This window comes from Zosterops lateralis (genome assembly GCF_965231275.1).
Source record: "Zosterops lateralis genome assembly, chromosome: 4".
Lineage (NCBI taxonomy): Eukaryota > Metazoa > Chordata > Aves > Passeriformes > Zosteropidae > Zosterops > Zosterops lateralis.
Window position 1 is genome coordinate 48,779,704 of NC_139765.1, and position 16,413 is coordinate 48,796,116.

Below are 16,413 nucleotides of genomic sequence, written 5' to 3' on the forward strand. Positions count from 1 at the left end.
TATATTCTCAAGAGTCTTACTTGTACAGCTTGCACAAAAATGTTTTGGGTTAGATGGTGCCTTGTCACTTCAAGGTACACCAGAGAGTTAGTTCAAAGGTGGAAAAAGAGCTCTCTTTTCTGGGTCATCTTGGTGCCAAGCTGGTGCATTAGTGACGTACAGCATGAGACAGCACTGGTGACAGTAGCTCTGCCTGGACGTTCTGTGTGTGATTCAAAATCCTTTGGTGACCTGGGGTCCCCCGGGCTTTGGGATGGGGAAGCCCCACTCATCCAGCCCATGGGCATAGAAGGCAGGTGGATTGGTGAGAGGTATTCTGTACTCAGCTGCTAGACCTTGCTTGCCGTAAGGGAATTCCTGCAGCTGAAGAACATCCATAAATTAGACTAAAACTTATCAGGGTGTTGTCTGTGCAGATAGTTACTGCTTCTCTTTCTCCTCACGCTTTTCTTTTTCAGGATCAGTAAACAGGTGGACATTTGATGCTCTCTCTACTGTGTTTTTCCACATATTTTTTCTCCTACTGGCAATTGCACTGTTAACTATGAAGTCTGCAGTTATGAAAAGATGGGTCATAAGAGTTATTGTTGTGGACCTCAAGTCCTCACCCTGATTTCCAACAGAGAATTTCCATTTTTCATTATACTGCTATTGCTAAATGTGGCTAATTTTTTTTTTTGCCTGGGCTCCAGGATCCTCTCTGACCTCGAGCAGAAGGGGAACTTTTGCCTTCAGCACCTGATCACTGTATAAGTATGAAGTGTTTATCTTTGTTACGTTTCCCTGCTTATCAACTAATGATTTATCATTTAATTATTTTCTTACTTGTAAAATCTGTAGCAAATACTTCAGATCTACTGGGATTTTACTTGTGAATATTTTTTGTTTCTTCTTCCATACTCTTTTCTGCCCTCACAGAAGTGAAGTGGCTCAGCTCACTATGTATTTTTTCTCTTTGTCTCCTTCCCCTCCAGTGCTGTCTTCTTCTGGGTGGTTCTTATCTTCTCTTTTTTCTTTTGATGTTTTTGCCCAGCTATTGTTTTAATAATGTAAAATCCCAAGTTTTAGCCTGTTATTTGGAGTTACTGTCCATTTGCTTCCCCTGTTACATTTTTCTTGCAGCTGTGCTTTTTCTTTCTTTCTTTCTTTCTTTGGTTTTCTGGTACTTTGTATCAGTTAATGCCAAACTTAGCATCAACTGTAGGTTGCAAGAAAGAATAGCAGGGAGAAAAGAAGTGCAACAATGGAATCGAAAGCTCAGTTGTCTATTTATATATTACTATATTTGTACCCATGTTCTGTGTTTTCCTGCCACCTTTTTATATAATCCTCTCTTTACAATTTTTTCACTCCTATTTTTGATTTCTGCAGTTAGTTAGTACTGTTAATAGTATTGGGTATTAAAATTATAGAGATTACAAAGGAGAGTGCACTGAGAGCAGGTGATCACATTTGAGGTGGAACACTTTCTAGAATCTTCTGAAATTCTATGTCTTACATGAGTAGAGGACTAGAAATCAAGGGAGCAGTGAACATTAAGGGAATTGCTCATTCCGAGCATTTCCGTCTAAGTTCAGTACAGCCTGTTCATATGGGCTTTTTTGTATGACTTTAGCTGGCCACTGTAATCTTGACATCTGGACACTTGGACACATAGTCAGAGGAAAATAAACCTGAAATCAGAGTATCTTCTCACCCAGAGGTGAATGGTGAATGGGCTTGGCTGAGAAGCTGTTGCTTCACCATCCCACATTCTTTCCTGTGGTGAAGCAGAGTCTGGTTTGTCTGTGGTTGCTGGGGTTTTGAGGAAGGGAGCAGGAGGTGCTGGAGGCAAGAGGACCTGTTTGTGCACTTGCTTAGGTAAGGGCTGTTAATGACATTGAGGTTATCTCTCCTGTCTGGTGCATCCTGCTGTGCTGCTTATGAGGCAATACCCAGCAAGTGATATCCTGTTGTTTGTAGCTTCTCTTTGATGTTTTTCACTTTAGTTGGGAACAAGTAACACAATGGTGAGGGGCATCAAAAATGTTTCAAATATTTGAAATATTTGACACTTTATGTGTCAAATTCCATGGGACATCAGTGTGCCTCTATGCAGTGGTATTACTGTATGTTGTAGCAGGTACGAATAGCCTAACTGCTGTAATGTCATGCCAACAGCTTGGATTCCCTTTAGTGGTTGATAAACTTTCTTTTAAAATTGGAGCTCCAGAAACAAAGCATTCTGTTCTTCAGTGAGATGGATTGTATTGCACTCCTAATGCCTTTTGTCATTTCAGACCCTGTCTTCACATTTAGGAAATCGCTAATTATTTGTGTTGAAGAAATAGATGTATTTCATTACTTTAAGAATTAGCAAAAAGCTAATTCTCTGATTCTTAATGCATTGGTTATTCACTTCTCATATCTAATGTTTTACAAGCCACTGTGCATTATAAAGATGTAACAATGACCAATCAAACAAACCCCAAAACCCTAAATAGATGAAGATGCCTCTTAATAAATTACCTCTGTGGAAAACACAGCACAAAATAACTAAATTTCTCACCTTAAATAAGAAAAAAGAATCTTAAATAAAAAAGCCAGAAAAACAGCTCAAAAACTAGCTACAACAGCAAACAACCAAACAACAAACTAGCTGCAGTAATGAATCTATTAAAGACCCTAAGTATGCCCTAGGAGTATTGGAACGGTGACCACGAGAAAACCTGCCATTCCAGGTCTGTTACCAGTGTTACCACTGCAGTACATAGCTGTAATGCTATGAAACATAAGAGCAAATAGAGTACAATTCTTTTCCAGGAATGCATGAGAAGAAAAATGGATACAGAAATGTTGCAAGAGGAAAGTTTGCAATAAAATTTCCTGCTTTTGAATGCAACATTATGTAGGGATTTATTCCCCAGGTGTATGAGTGTCTGTTACCTATAATGCCCTGGTTTCTATTTGGCTCTTGGCATTTTGTGGTGAGTTCCTATTGTTTGTTCTCAAGAAGTGACAAACTATGCTATAGTAAGACCTATATATTCAACTTTATGTAGGTGCAGCTTTACAATCACTGCATTATGTGAATTATCTTTATTTCTAATTATATTGTGATCTAGCAAGAATTCCCAGATCATCTGCAAAGTTTATCATAGATGACAATATTGTCAGTCTCAGAAAAAACATCGCTAATGATGGCACGATGTGTGTTTGATAAAGAAGAATAATTTACTGACAATCTAATGTTAATTAGAAGCCAAAGGGGTTTTTTTTTTGATTCTGAGATAATTGCTGCAAGATAGGTAACTAAAAATGTTAGGGGATTTACTCAGTTTAGCAAAGATTTAAAATTTGCTGTTGCAGTCATTAAAGAAAATTGGTGGGCATTTGTTGATTTTGCAAAATCACATCAGGAAGGATGTAGAATTTGTAATAGAGAAATTCACTTCATATTTTCAGTTGCAATGCTTATCAACTTTGTAAACCCTGGCTACCAGGCCTTTTCTTGCTTCCCTATGGTAACTGCATCTCTCTGGGTATGTCAAAGACATCTTTATACAATTCCTGCAACCCTTCAAACAGTGCGTAAAGTCCTGCAGCGCTTGGGAAGGAAAGCACTGCAGGTGTCTTTGCACAGATACGAGTACTCTGGGCACTGTCTTGTGCACTTGTGTTGCCTCTCAACCCATAAACACACGTGCACACATTTGCCATTCTTATCCACCCTCCACCAAGTGAAAGCTGACAGGATAAAATGTCTTTTCCCTTTGTCCCCTGCCAGCCTTGTTTCTGTTATACCAGGTGTTGCCTGGATGTGCTCTCAGACGTATTTTAACAAAGCGTTCTCAGTGTGGGTCCTGTAAAACTCATACCAGCAATTTCACTACAGTATTTTCATTACAAAGGACATCCTGTTTCATAATAATATATTGTATTCATTTTGAAGATGTCCTCACGTCTTACAAGAAGGAATTCTAAAAAGTGGTTGATGCTGTTAGTTGATACTTTGTTTTCTTTGTAAAGTCAGCATGGTATGAAAAATTCAGTGTAAAAAAATGATTTTAAAAGATAGATGGTGCCTTGATGGTACCTTGTTATTTAGTTAATGTATGCCTTCTGTGATATGGTAGCTGCAGTATATGCTATTTATGTCCCAGAAAATATTCAAAAATAATTGCTGACAAAAGCCACTTCATAGAGGTTGACTCAGAGGTACATCTTGTAATCTGAATGTTAATATTCTGGATAGCTAGACAGAAAAAACTACTGATGTAGTTTGAAGATCATATTAGAGACTAGTCAGGATTTAGTTAGAAAGTGGGCATGGAGAAGGATTGAGATACTTGAGTTCTCCCAGTTTCACTAAAATGTTATGATTATTGAGCATGTAACACATACAATATATAATATTTTTGAAAAGTTAAGATTTTTTGCTAGTCAGTGGGAAATGTTGCCTTTTATATCTAAAGAATTTATGTTTTCTCCAGAAGTAATTTAGAATCACCTTGATTTTACTCTAGAATTCAGGCAGCCCCTTATTTTACTGTGCAATTCTTGACTGTCATCTGCTTTATTCTCCCCTTTACACTTAAGTTGGTGTTTTGAAGAAGCACTGATAAAAATCAGAGGCCTGATTCTTACCTCCCTTACATATGATCTGTTCCATGTGATCCATGCAGAGGGAGTAGGAGCAGTGTCCACTGAGATCAGACAGTTCTTCCAGCTCAAATCAATGTGTAGATCTTGATTTCCAGTATAAGTGGATCCGATCAGGACCTCTGCATTTCCAAAAAAGCTCATCTTCTTATTGTAGTTGCAACTGTTTTGGGAAGAGAGAAGTGTTATGAACACTGTCAAGTGAAACAATATGTTGCATTTTCTCAGTATTTGAAAATATTATTACAGTTTTTACAACCAGGAGTTGTGCATTTAATTCTTCCCACATCCACCTGCAAAAATACTGTTACTGTGGCCTGATTTGTCATCATAAACTATTGGGTCATACGTAAAGAAAAATATTGTTCTTACCTCTCTGGATGTGTAGTCAGATAACCCAGGCTGTGAACTGGAAAAGTATTTTTTCCATCACTTTCATTGGCCAGACTAGCAAACTCCACGGGTGTCTGTATCAGCTGCCTTGGAATTGCTTTTGATGTGATTAGGCTACTAATTAACTGTCTCAATTCTTCTCTCCCTCCTGATGTTTTCTTTTGATTTACTTTGACTCAGAGGAGTCTGCATTCAGTGTGTGTTTGTTTTTATGTTTTGTCTAAAATCCCTAATGATAGCTTAGACTGTTCTCTTTTGGTTGAGAGCTTCCCTCTATTGACATACATTTTTCTGTTAAATGCATGCATCAGAATTTTTCTTTTAAGAACCGCTGGGACTTTTCAAGGTGTAAAACCAGTGTGCAGTCAGGGTGCATATATGTGTGCATATTCGTTTAAAATGTGCTAAGGGTTTTACAGTCAGAAAGAGAATGTGCATAGTTACTTCAAAACCATCAAAAACCGTAATAAATGTTTACTACTTGAATTCACCAGATAGTAACCTTACAATTAAATTATTGTGTAAAGTCAGTTAAATAACAGCAGAAGTTACTGTACTAAAGCCCGCTTTGCAAGGAAACCAATGACAAGGAAGTGTGAAACATGCTAATAGATTACATGCTATAGCAATATATTGCCTTTTTATTGCTTTTCCACAGGCAGCAGATTCATGTGCAGTTATTACTATTATCTGCTAGCTTTCTATCAAAAAAGATTCAGTCTATTGAATCATTAATCTAATATTTATCATTCTTATTGAAAATCCACTAGTGTTAGCAGCGTATAAAATATTGACTTAAATCTACTGGTTTTGCTAAAGATTAAAAATATATTAACCTGAAAAGCATGGTGTTTCTTAGGACATTTTGAAACTACTTATTGTAGATGTTTGAAATGACAATTTTTCTATGTTGTCTGAGGAATGATTTTTTTTCTTAAATCTTTAACATATAGTAAGTGACCAGTACCATCCTGATTTGATGATGCTGAATGTTCATCCAACACACATTTGAAATTTTGATGTGTATTGCATTAGTTAGTGAATATCAAGAATAACATTTTTGCTCATACATAGAGTGTAAAATGGGATCTTTTGTAGCAGCACACGGCCTGTTTAGAATGATATAACAGGCACTGAATGTTCACATATCAAACAAAATGCCATCTTTCTGTAGAAAAGAGGTGTCAAAAAGTTTCTTTGTACCTTTAACGCATGTGATTATGTAGTACAAAATGCAGAGTTTGTAAAATTTCTTGAATATACAGGCAAAAAATGAATAATTCAAAACAACTCATAAGTTCTACATTCTATTGTATCTTTTATAACGCAGGCAGAAGATAGCATTGTGTTCCCAGTAGAGCTGAATTTGCACAAGTTACACCTCGGAAAATGCCAGATGGTCTATGGTCTACTTTTGAGAGCTGTCACATATGTAAAGATTTGAAAAAAGAAAGACAGCTGAATGAGAGCAGTGGATCATTAAAGAGAGAGTGAGAGTCCCTGGGTATCACTGTGTTTTAAGAAGCATTGTGTCGTTCTCCATATTACACCTTTTTTTTTTTTTTTTTTTTTTTTTTTTTAAGACATACACAACCTTTAAAAAATAAGGTAAAAATATTTCTGTTCTAAACTGAGTGGTTGTGGTTTAATCTCGGAACTGTCAATTGCTTTTGTTCTTTATGCTAGAATGCGGTCATATGGTTCCTAATTGGTTTCAAGTGTGTTTTAACCATAAGATTCAAGTCTCCCTAGTGCAAAATTATCAATAAAGTTAAAATAAATTTAAATTGAGATAACTAATCCATTTGGGGTTTTATTCCATTTTGATTTGACCTGCATATCACACGTGAATACTGTAAAGCCAGTCAGCTAAAAAGTTGTATGTTAATGCTAAAAGACTCAAGTAAGAGTACTTTGGGAACAGGATTACTTAATAAAAAATTAAAATAAAAAAAAATAACCACAGAAAAGTCCCTAAACTCTTAATGAAAATAATAATAAAACAAAAACCTATAACTGATCAGATTTCCAAGACGTTCCCCCAGTGACAGAAACGCACCTGATTTTGAAGATTGAATTTTGGATATTTTGTCAAGTTACTGTGTTGTAGCAAAGCCCCCAAAATATAGAAACAGTTTGTAAGCTGCCACCACCAATTAAATTGGCTTAGGTCATAGATGTCAGTTTTATAAACTGACATCCAGACATAGAGAATTTTTAGAAAAGTCTATTGCTTGTTTATTGAGGAAGGTTAACTGCTCCCCAGCAATTCTAGTTCATTGGTACAACAGCACTACTCCACAGCAGGGAATCATAGGCAATGCAGGGAGAGGAAACATTACATGAAACATGAAAACCACTGTTCCTTAATTACAATATTTGCATTTAAGTGGCATAATGAAAATAAAACTGTGGGGTGCTGTGGACATAAACACTGAATTTTAGAGAGTAAATTTTTATTTCTGATATTGGCAAAGATTTTTGACTGTAATTAGGTCTACATTGACTATTTTTAAAATGGAATGAATAACATTGAATTTTTTTAAAAAATAATTTTGCACATACATGGAAAGAGAATCTATATGAAGGGTTCCTCGTAGTATACTTCAATAATACTTACTCAAATAGGAGAAAATTCCCTAAAAAATTGTTTTGAGGCCTTTATGAGAGTTTGGAAATGTTAACCAAATAGATAGTAATGCCTTAAGTTTTAGCTTTCATATTTTCCAGATTCTCTACTGCATTAGTATATAACTCTGAACTTCATATAAAGTTAGCAAGTTCTCCTCACACTTTAGTTAGAGCAAAACAATCCTTTTCCAGCCCATGAACTAAGGACACCATTACAGCCTCAGGCCCAAAGGCATAAACAACAGCAAATTTAGGAGAGCAATCTGGGAGGATGGGACTTTGTAACCTGAAGCTGTAATTGGACCGTTAACCCCAATATGTAGATGGACCAAAACTTATAAAAGTGTGAAAGCTTGTGATCTGTCATCCATCTTGGGTATAGCCTCACCAGGCTCCTGTATTGCCTAACGTGTACCCTTTGAAGGCCTTTTAATAAATACCTACTTTATTTCTTTAACAGTCTACCCTCTGTTCTAGGTAGCCTCTCAAGGCACAATAGCGCAAATTGAATTCCAAAGTGAAGAAAATGCCTTCTTATGCTTCTGTTCATAGGTTTTACAAACACTAATGCAAAACTGAAGGAGAAGCAGTTTCAGCATTGTCAATAAAAAAGCCTTTGGGCAACAGCTAGTTCTTCAGGTCTCAGATAGTGTGCTCCTGATTTGTTGGCTTGGAGGTTTCTGAGCAGTTACTACTGGTAATGGAAGGGAATGATCTTTGATCTTTGTATTCTCTGTAACATCTTTGGCAAGTGTAAAACATGAATGCTTCCCCCAGCCCTCACTTTCCTTTCCTACATCAGAAAATTATCACTTTGGTCAAGAAGGTTCAAGCAGGGTTACTCTGACCTGGATAAATTTCGGCAGTCAAGGCTGTTTTCTGAAAACATTAGTAGCAGTGACTAAAATATCAAGAAAAGCATGAACCTGTTCATATTTAAACTATTATGAAAAAAGATTCCTTTGTTGCCTGTGAGTGTGACCAGAACATAAGGTTTAAGATTTGTGTGAAGTTTATTCTGGAAAAGTTTATGATAGTGAAGAAAGCAACCTGAGAATGGTGTTAGTGTTCTGTATAGACCAAAAGCACTGGGGGTTTGTTAGACAAATTTAGACCTGAGTCCTTTTAGAGACCATGTTGGTCTGTTTGTCCCAGTAGTATTTGTTGGAAAATTTGTTAATTAGTACCTGAAGTATCAGTGGAGTTGTTTCTTTTAAAATGAGCTACCTATAATTATCTATATATATTTTTACCTTGATACTGTGAAAACATCAGGAAATGCATATGAACCATCTATAAAGAGAATGAACTGCAGCACTGTTTTTCCTTACTGCTGGCACTAATTTCTTGTCCATCGGGTATGTAATAGAATGTGGACTTTCTCTTTGACATAACATTTTTAAATTGGTGAAGACTGGACTGTCTGAAAACCTCTTTATGTCCAAGCATGATGCAGTAATGTTTTGATTAGGAGAGGTGATTAGGCTGATGTTTTTTGATTGTGAAATCTTGTTGTCTTACTGTGTTACCAGTTTAATTAGTTTTCCCCCATGAAATCTGCATTCTTTTTTCTAAATCAGAATTGTTAAATTGAGACCACTTTTTTAATTAAGAAGCTTTACATTAAAAACATCATGCATCTTTTCTTCAGTTACAGACTAAAGAATACATAGGAAATCCCATTTCCATGTTGTTACAAATATTCTCCTTTATGATACATTAGCTCAACACAGAATGGCCAAGTTTCATGCTTACTCTTTAGAATGAGTTTATAACATGTACTCTCAGAAACTTAGCCAGGCCACTGCAGATTCTTGCCTTGGCAGGTTTGTTTTTTTTTTCTTTAATCATTTTAGTGTTTCCATTAAATCCCTAACTGGCCTATTACAGCCATTTCTAAAATTATGATTCTTTGTTGAAGAATATGGAGGGGGGTGTCTGGCTTGCCACCAGCTCTGTGGTGTTTGAATGCATGTTCCTTCTGGTTACCTCTTCCATAAAACTGGATTTTGGTTGGTTTCATACTTCTCAGTAATACACGATCTTCATGAATTGAAGCTCAAACTTGTTAGTTACCTGGATATTCCTGTTCTTCTCTAATATACTGGTTGGTGATGGTTGAGTGTCAGGGGACCCCTACCACATCACTCTGGTTATTTTCTGAAGGCTGGCAGGTTGGACGGCCTGCATCTTAACCCATGTGGTCTATATGTTTACTCCTACACTTTTTCTCTCATTTGGGTGTATTTCACACATTATTTATTTGATTTCCTCAATACAAGTTTATGTTTTGCTACATTCATTCCCAGTCTTGACTTCTTCCCTTTCTTCAAATTGCTTTCATTATTCCCTCTGTGTAGTTCACAGATCCTTGCAAGCCTTTCCTTGCATTGCCAAACGGGGAATCTAGGCCTCATGTGAGGTGCTTTTTTGAATACCTAATAATTATTTTTAATCTAGAGATAATTTTTGCTTTATTGGTCTTGATGGGGGAATGTTTACTTGTCAGTCTGTTTTTAGGTCAATAAGAGCAAGGAAAGTTGCATTCCCAGTCTAGCCTAAAGTGTTCAGTTATCAATTTACAATTTTAATTAACCCTTTCTTTCTTGTACTTTAAGCACAACCTCAACGTTTGCCTCAACCAAATACTTCAGCACTGGAAAGGAGTGAGGAAGAAAGTGGCAAAATCCAAAATGGCCATGTGTGTCTGAGTAATGGAAGTGGAATTCACAACGGGGTCAAGCATATGCCTGCAGACAACAGAAAGATTTCATCTCCTGTTTCAGAAAAAATGCACAGAAAAATTCAGTCCACCTTGTCAGTCAACAGCAACAACAGCAAGAAGAGTAAAATAAGCTCTGTGTTTTCTCAAAAGCCAGGTACTTCACCAGAAGGTAAGCTGATATTATTATTAAAAAAACCAAACTGAATAAAGACCAACCAAACCTCAGTAAAAATTATACAATCAACTGAAAATAATTTAAAAGTGTGACTCCAGAAACAAATAGAAGTTATTAGATAAAAGACAAGCTTCTTTCCCAAAGGAAAATATTAAGTATTTGAAGGAAAGGGAAGAAATGGGAGAGTTCTTGCTTTCAAGTGTTTGGTCAGCATGATCTGATAATATTTTAGTCTCTGTACTTAGTATCCTGAGCTGATGGGCACTCCTGTCAACATTGTCACATATGCACCAGAAAAAAAAACATTAAACTACTACTAGTTCAAAGCACAGTAAATATTTAAATCCAGTAATGGCAGGCTCTATAAGGGTAGACTTTGCTTTTGAAATGTTGTTAGCTGATATCCTGACTAGCTCTGAGGCCTGAACACTAGATAATAAAACAATGACCTGTGCTTCAGTGTTCGGTGTGTCTTATGCTATATTTGGGATGTAGATAATGTGCACAAATAAGCTTCATACTCCTGCATAGCTAAATAAGCAAAAGTAAATAATTTCCCTTATGTTTTAGCTGTGTCTCTGTGCTCTCACTGCCTGCATTTACACTCATGGTTCCAGAGTTTCTGAGCTTCTCAATCTACTGCCTTCCCATTAGCACTAATATATTTAATGGATTTTGCTATTGCTCTGAACAAGGAGAGTGTAGAGACTCTAGAAATTTTATTGGTTTGAGCCAGGCATAGATGTGACTGGTTAAAAAAAACACCTCTAGAGGAAGGGGACAGACACAGATTCTTAGAGAAGTGAGAGATGGTAGTGTTCAGTGAAATGGAGAGGATCCTCAGCCTAGATGAAAAGATGAGGGATCAGAAGGACAGCATGTAGCGGCCTCAACGAAGCCTCCTGATGTCAGTGGATGACTCCTTTTGACTTCACCTACTTTAGTCAAACTTACTCAGTGAATCTGTGTAGTAACATCAAGAAGAGCTTCAGTCAGACCCTTCTATGGGCTGGTCCACCTTGCTATTGTTTATTTTCATGTTTATCTTCAAGCATCTACTGTTACTTTTCTGTTGCACTTTTAGTCCTCCACCATTTCTTTCCAAAATCACAACTTCATACTTCCTGTATTCCCTTTTCTGTTACATGAAATATCCTTATATGTTTCTCCTTAGTGCACTTTGAAAAGACTGTATCTTAAGAATCCTAGATCTGTTCATGTGACTGAAACAAACTGCAGGCCTCTGAATTTTAGGAAATTCAACCTCTGAAAAGAAACAACAAACTGTTGTTTCAGAGGAATTGCCTGCCCTGTTCAATTCTATATACAATTGATTATGGCAAACATTTCCTTTTTTCTTCTAAAATTATCCTGTAATAAAAACAGTTGTTGGGGCTTTTTTCTGTTTAATAACTGAATGTCAAATTATGTCAAATTACTAAGTTATTGAGGAGAAAATTAATATCTTCAGATTTTGCTTTAAATTCTAACATCTAATTTTAATATCCAACATAATTGTGTTAGTTGCCTGAAACTGCCATCATACAGAATATATATATATATATATATACATCATACATACTGCCATTTTTATATACAGTAGAAATGTTGTTACTCTTAAAGGCATATCTGCTTAAAATATAGATAATTAAATCGTGTTGTCACATTGTATAAATTGCATTCTTTCAAAGCACAGAAATACAAGATAGTCGTATTGTCACACTTAATTTCACAAATTACCTAACAGCTAAGGTTAAATATAGTCAACACTATACATCTGGCATTGTAATGTTCTCCTTTTGAATTTGAGAACTTGGATATATGCTCTGAGTAGCTTGTCCCATTCTGCAAATGTCTGCAACTCTGAGTTTTCTTTTACTCAATCTGAGCACAGGACAGGTTTTATCGTGCGGTGATTAAAGCATGTCTGGTGTATTGGAATATACCCATAAGGGAATATTTGTTTTTAAAAGTGATTTTCTGGTTTTGAAATTTATTTTGCTTTATAGTTCTCTGACAGACATGTTTTATATTTGTGTAAATACATCTGCATGCACACATGTACAAACCTTCTGACAGCTTCTTCAGCTTTTCAGTAAGGCACCCTATGGGGCTACATTGACAGAGCTATAAACTATAAGTAGTATTCTTATCAAGCTGTCACCTTTCAGGAGGTATCAATATATATTTTATTTGTTCTATCATCCCAATTTTTTAGATGATGCATAATCAGAAAGTCTGGCAACAGTCACTTGAAATATCTGAATTAACACAAAGAAGAGCACACTGTTTAAGGGAAAAATTATTTATTTATAGCTTAAAAATATTTGTGCTATTACTACAATTCATGTTAACCCCTTATGACTACTTCTGGAAGACTGCATTAGAAAATTCGCCCAGTTACTTGTTTAAAGGGCTGTAATTGCATTTAAATCAGGAATATATGCATATATATATGTATATATATATATATACATATATATAATCTTGATAAATGCATCTAATTTTACTAAGCCAGAAGAGTGTATTAATAAGTTCAGTGACTGAGGATTGCACAGACATTCTTTCAAAATGGTATACACCATTAATTTGAACCTAACTTCTGCAGCTGCTTTGTATAATGAACATATTTGGGCAAAGAGGCATTTTTCTAAACAGTTGCCTCTTCTGATTTGATGACATTTCTGTAGAGGCTATTGACACAGCTTACAGGAAGATGGAAAAGATACAAAGCTATTGAAAATTATTTGTGACATTGCTTTAACTACTCGGCTTTGCTTTAACTTGTACCATGTTAACCTTGTAAGGCACTGGTTTCTGCTGAAGAGTTGCTGGGCTTGAATTTACTTGAAGATGTGTATTTGTATTCAGGCACATATATATATAGTGTAATAATATAACTTCTAGGCAGCTGGTCTTATGCAGAATGATACTTGAATGATGATATTTATTTTGTACTGTGAGTAATAAATCACCCAAATTAACTCACCTGCTTATTACTACTGCATCCAGAAAGTTTTAGTAAAAAGAAATAAGGTAAACTTGTACACTTTCAGATATTTCAATTCATTTTAATTTTGCTATTCCTTATCTAGTACTTTTTTTTATTTAGAACCTTTATTATTTTTATTAGATTTTATAATCTAATTGCTAGCCTTGTTTGGTTTTTTTAAACCTGAAAATACACACCCTGTATTTTTACACCATCTGCATTTTCTTCCTCCTTGGGTGTTCTGGTTTGTTGTCAGTCAGGAGACTAACTGAATTAAGTGAAGGAAAGTGGCCAGAGAAAAGGAAAAATTATGTCCTCAGAAGGAAGAAAAGTGAAAATTCTGGCTGTGAAGCTGAGTTTAAAATATAGGAAAGAGAAAATATTTTTTTCTTATTCCCTCCCAAAAGCCACATTTTTCTTGATTCTTCTTAAAAGACAAAATGTGAATATTTCTGGAGCATCACACTTGGCTGTAATGCAAAGATTTTCCAGGTCTGGTACTTTGCTCTAGACTATTGTATCTATTGACAGAACAGAAAGCCTGGAAGGGCTTGAAGCAGGATAGAATCAAGAAACATGATGGGCTTGCCCCCATCCTGCACAGGAGCATATTCAGGCTCATGCTTATTTAAAATGCAGCATGGTGCTTCATATACTGCAGATTTCAGTATATATACTAGAAAGCTAATTGGAGTTCAGTATTACTTTGCCCTGGGTAGCACATCTTCCTGTGAAGGTTAGTACTGCACTTGTTGGTCCCCGAAGTGCTGGGCAGTCCTAACACAAGCTGTGAAATCTCCCAGTCTATCACCCCTCAAAAATTCACCAACTACACTTAAGAACTCTTTTATTAATTGTTCCAACTGAAAACTCCACTTATGCTGTGGGTCACATCTTGTGAGCTTTTTGAGGTGAATTTGTGTAGGAAATACAACAAATATTTTGGTAACAGTAGTAAAAAAAGCTTAAAAAACTCCTTTTTTTAAATGAGTCTGTAGTATATGTGGTCATGTCAGCATTCCAGAATATGTTTGTTAGAAACACTTTCACATCCAGTGAGACTTAAGAGGGTGTGAGTGCACTCACCAGTTCTGCTTTTCCTCCACATCTATTATTAATCCATATTGTCCCTGAAGAAATCTTACTCAGCTCCATAACTTACACTACAGAAAAACCAAAGGTATTATAAAATAGGTGGAGTTTCACTCCTAAAAAGCAGTTTTAAAGCACTGTTTCAGTTCTAAAGATTTTTCAAAGGGACTGGATGGGTTTCAGTGAATATTGGGAATAAAAAAAAAAAAATTAGTTCAAAGAAATTTTAATAATATTTTGAATTATTAATGCCAGAGGTGTCATAGTACTTCCAAAATTCTAGTTGGTAGGCCACTAGCAAAGAGAATTGTTAGTATTTTGCACCTGTTTGTTATGAGCAGTGGAGAAAAACACTTTGGAAACACGAAAAAGCAATTGTAAATGAGTAAAAAGGAAGGCAGTCTAGCTGCTGTGTTCAGATGCAGAATATCCAGAGCTCTGATGCAGATCCAGATGCAGACTTGTCCAGAGAAACTTAAGAGAAGAGAGGAGGTCTAAAGGGGACAGCAATGAGGCAGCAGAACAGTAGATATAGATGTCAGGAAGTGAAGACAGATGAGTAATTGAATACATACATACGTGTATCAGAGTGGTGGAAGGTAAGTAATAATGACATGCAGAGTTGGAGGAGGAAAGGAAAAAAGTTGGGCAGGGGGAAGGATGGAAGAGGAATTCAGTTAAGGGAGTGAGGGGCCAAGGTAGGTGCCTGTTATTTTCTAAAAACTAAACCAAGTTTTCCTACCAAATCCTTATGAAGCTTGATGTTATACAAGTTTTGAATCAAAGCAATCATTTATGAAAAGTTAAGGATGGAGAGAGGGAATACAGGTTTTAATTCATTTTTGACATGAAGCTTTTGCTTCTGGTCAAATTTTTGTGACCTCAGAAGTTGCTGTGTTTGGCAGGGAAGTTGCCACAACTCCAGTGACTTGATATTTTCAGTTTAATGTGGTACTTCATTCAAAAGGCTTTGAGCATATAAAATTGCTGTATTCATTTGGAAACAGTAGCTTGTTAAACTGTGCTGAACAGATCATGAGCCTGCTTCCTGTGTGGACAGTGAGATCTAATCTTTATTCCTTCCTTCCCAGGCTTTTTAAATTAGAAGGGCACTTGAAGGCATCTTCTTTGCAATGGGTTTCTTTCAGGAGAGATCTTTAGGAAGTGTAATAAGGCTAGATGCAGCAGTGAGCTAGATAAGGAAACCCTGCAGCATGGGGTTGAGGCTCTGGGGAAGGACAGTCAGTGCAGACTTGCCACCACATTTAAGTTACCATTCATGCTTTCCCAGAAGCAAAGCCTGAAGCAACCTTCCTCAGCTTTCTAGACTGTACTTCTCGTGGTGCTGAGCTTAGAGATGCAATGAACTAATTCACCCAAAGTGTGGGTGTTTTTTTGAATCCAGTGTTTAAAATTCAACTTTTCGGGGGGCATTTGAATGCATCTCCCCCTCCCTCTTCTTTTTCAGTATAATGCAACTTCAGCTGTTCTAGATTTTTAATCAAAGCATGGGGTTGGTGGACACTATTTAACTCATGCTGCTGAGTACATTAATTTATTAGAATATCCCAGGTGATGCTGTAGGCTTAACTGAAGACAAAGCAAGTCCAACAAATAGCCTTTGTATTAAGCCAGGGTCTTAAGAGCCACAAGGTGCATACACATGTAGTTGTCTTAACATGCTAGCAGACTTCTGTTTGAAGTAGGAATATTTTACTTTGGTTTATGTAACTTTGTATAGGAAAAATTGGTTCCAGGACACTT

The 16,413-nt window shown here is 36.3% G+C and overlaps 1 protein-coding gene across 4 annotated transcripts in view; it reads left to right on the forward strand.

Annotated features, from left to right (window-relative positions):
* MDFIC (MyoD family inhibitor domain containing) overlaps positions 1–16,413 on the forward strand; it is a 52,496-nt gene that overhangs the window by 25,844 nt on the left and 10,239 nt on the right. For all 4 annotated transcript variants that reach the window (XM_083860382.1, XM_083860384.1, XM_083860383.1 and 1 more), the window contains exon 4: positions 10,284–10,559. In XM_083860382.1, coding sequence (XP_083716508.1) covers positions 10,284–10,559 — 276 coding nt within the window. The remainder of the gene's footprint in view (positions 1–10,283; positions 10,560–16,413) is intronic.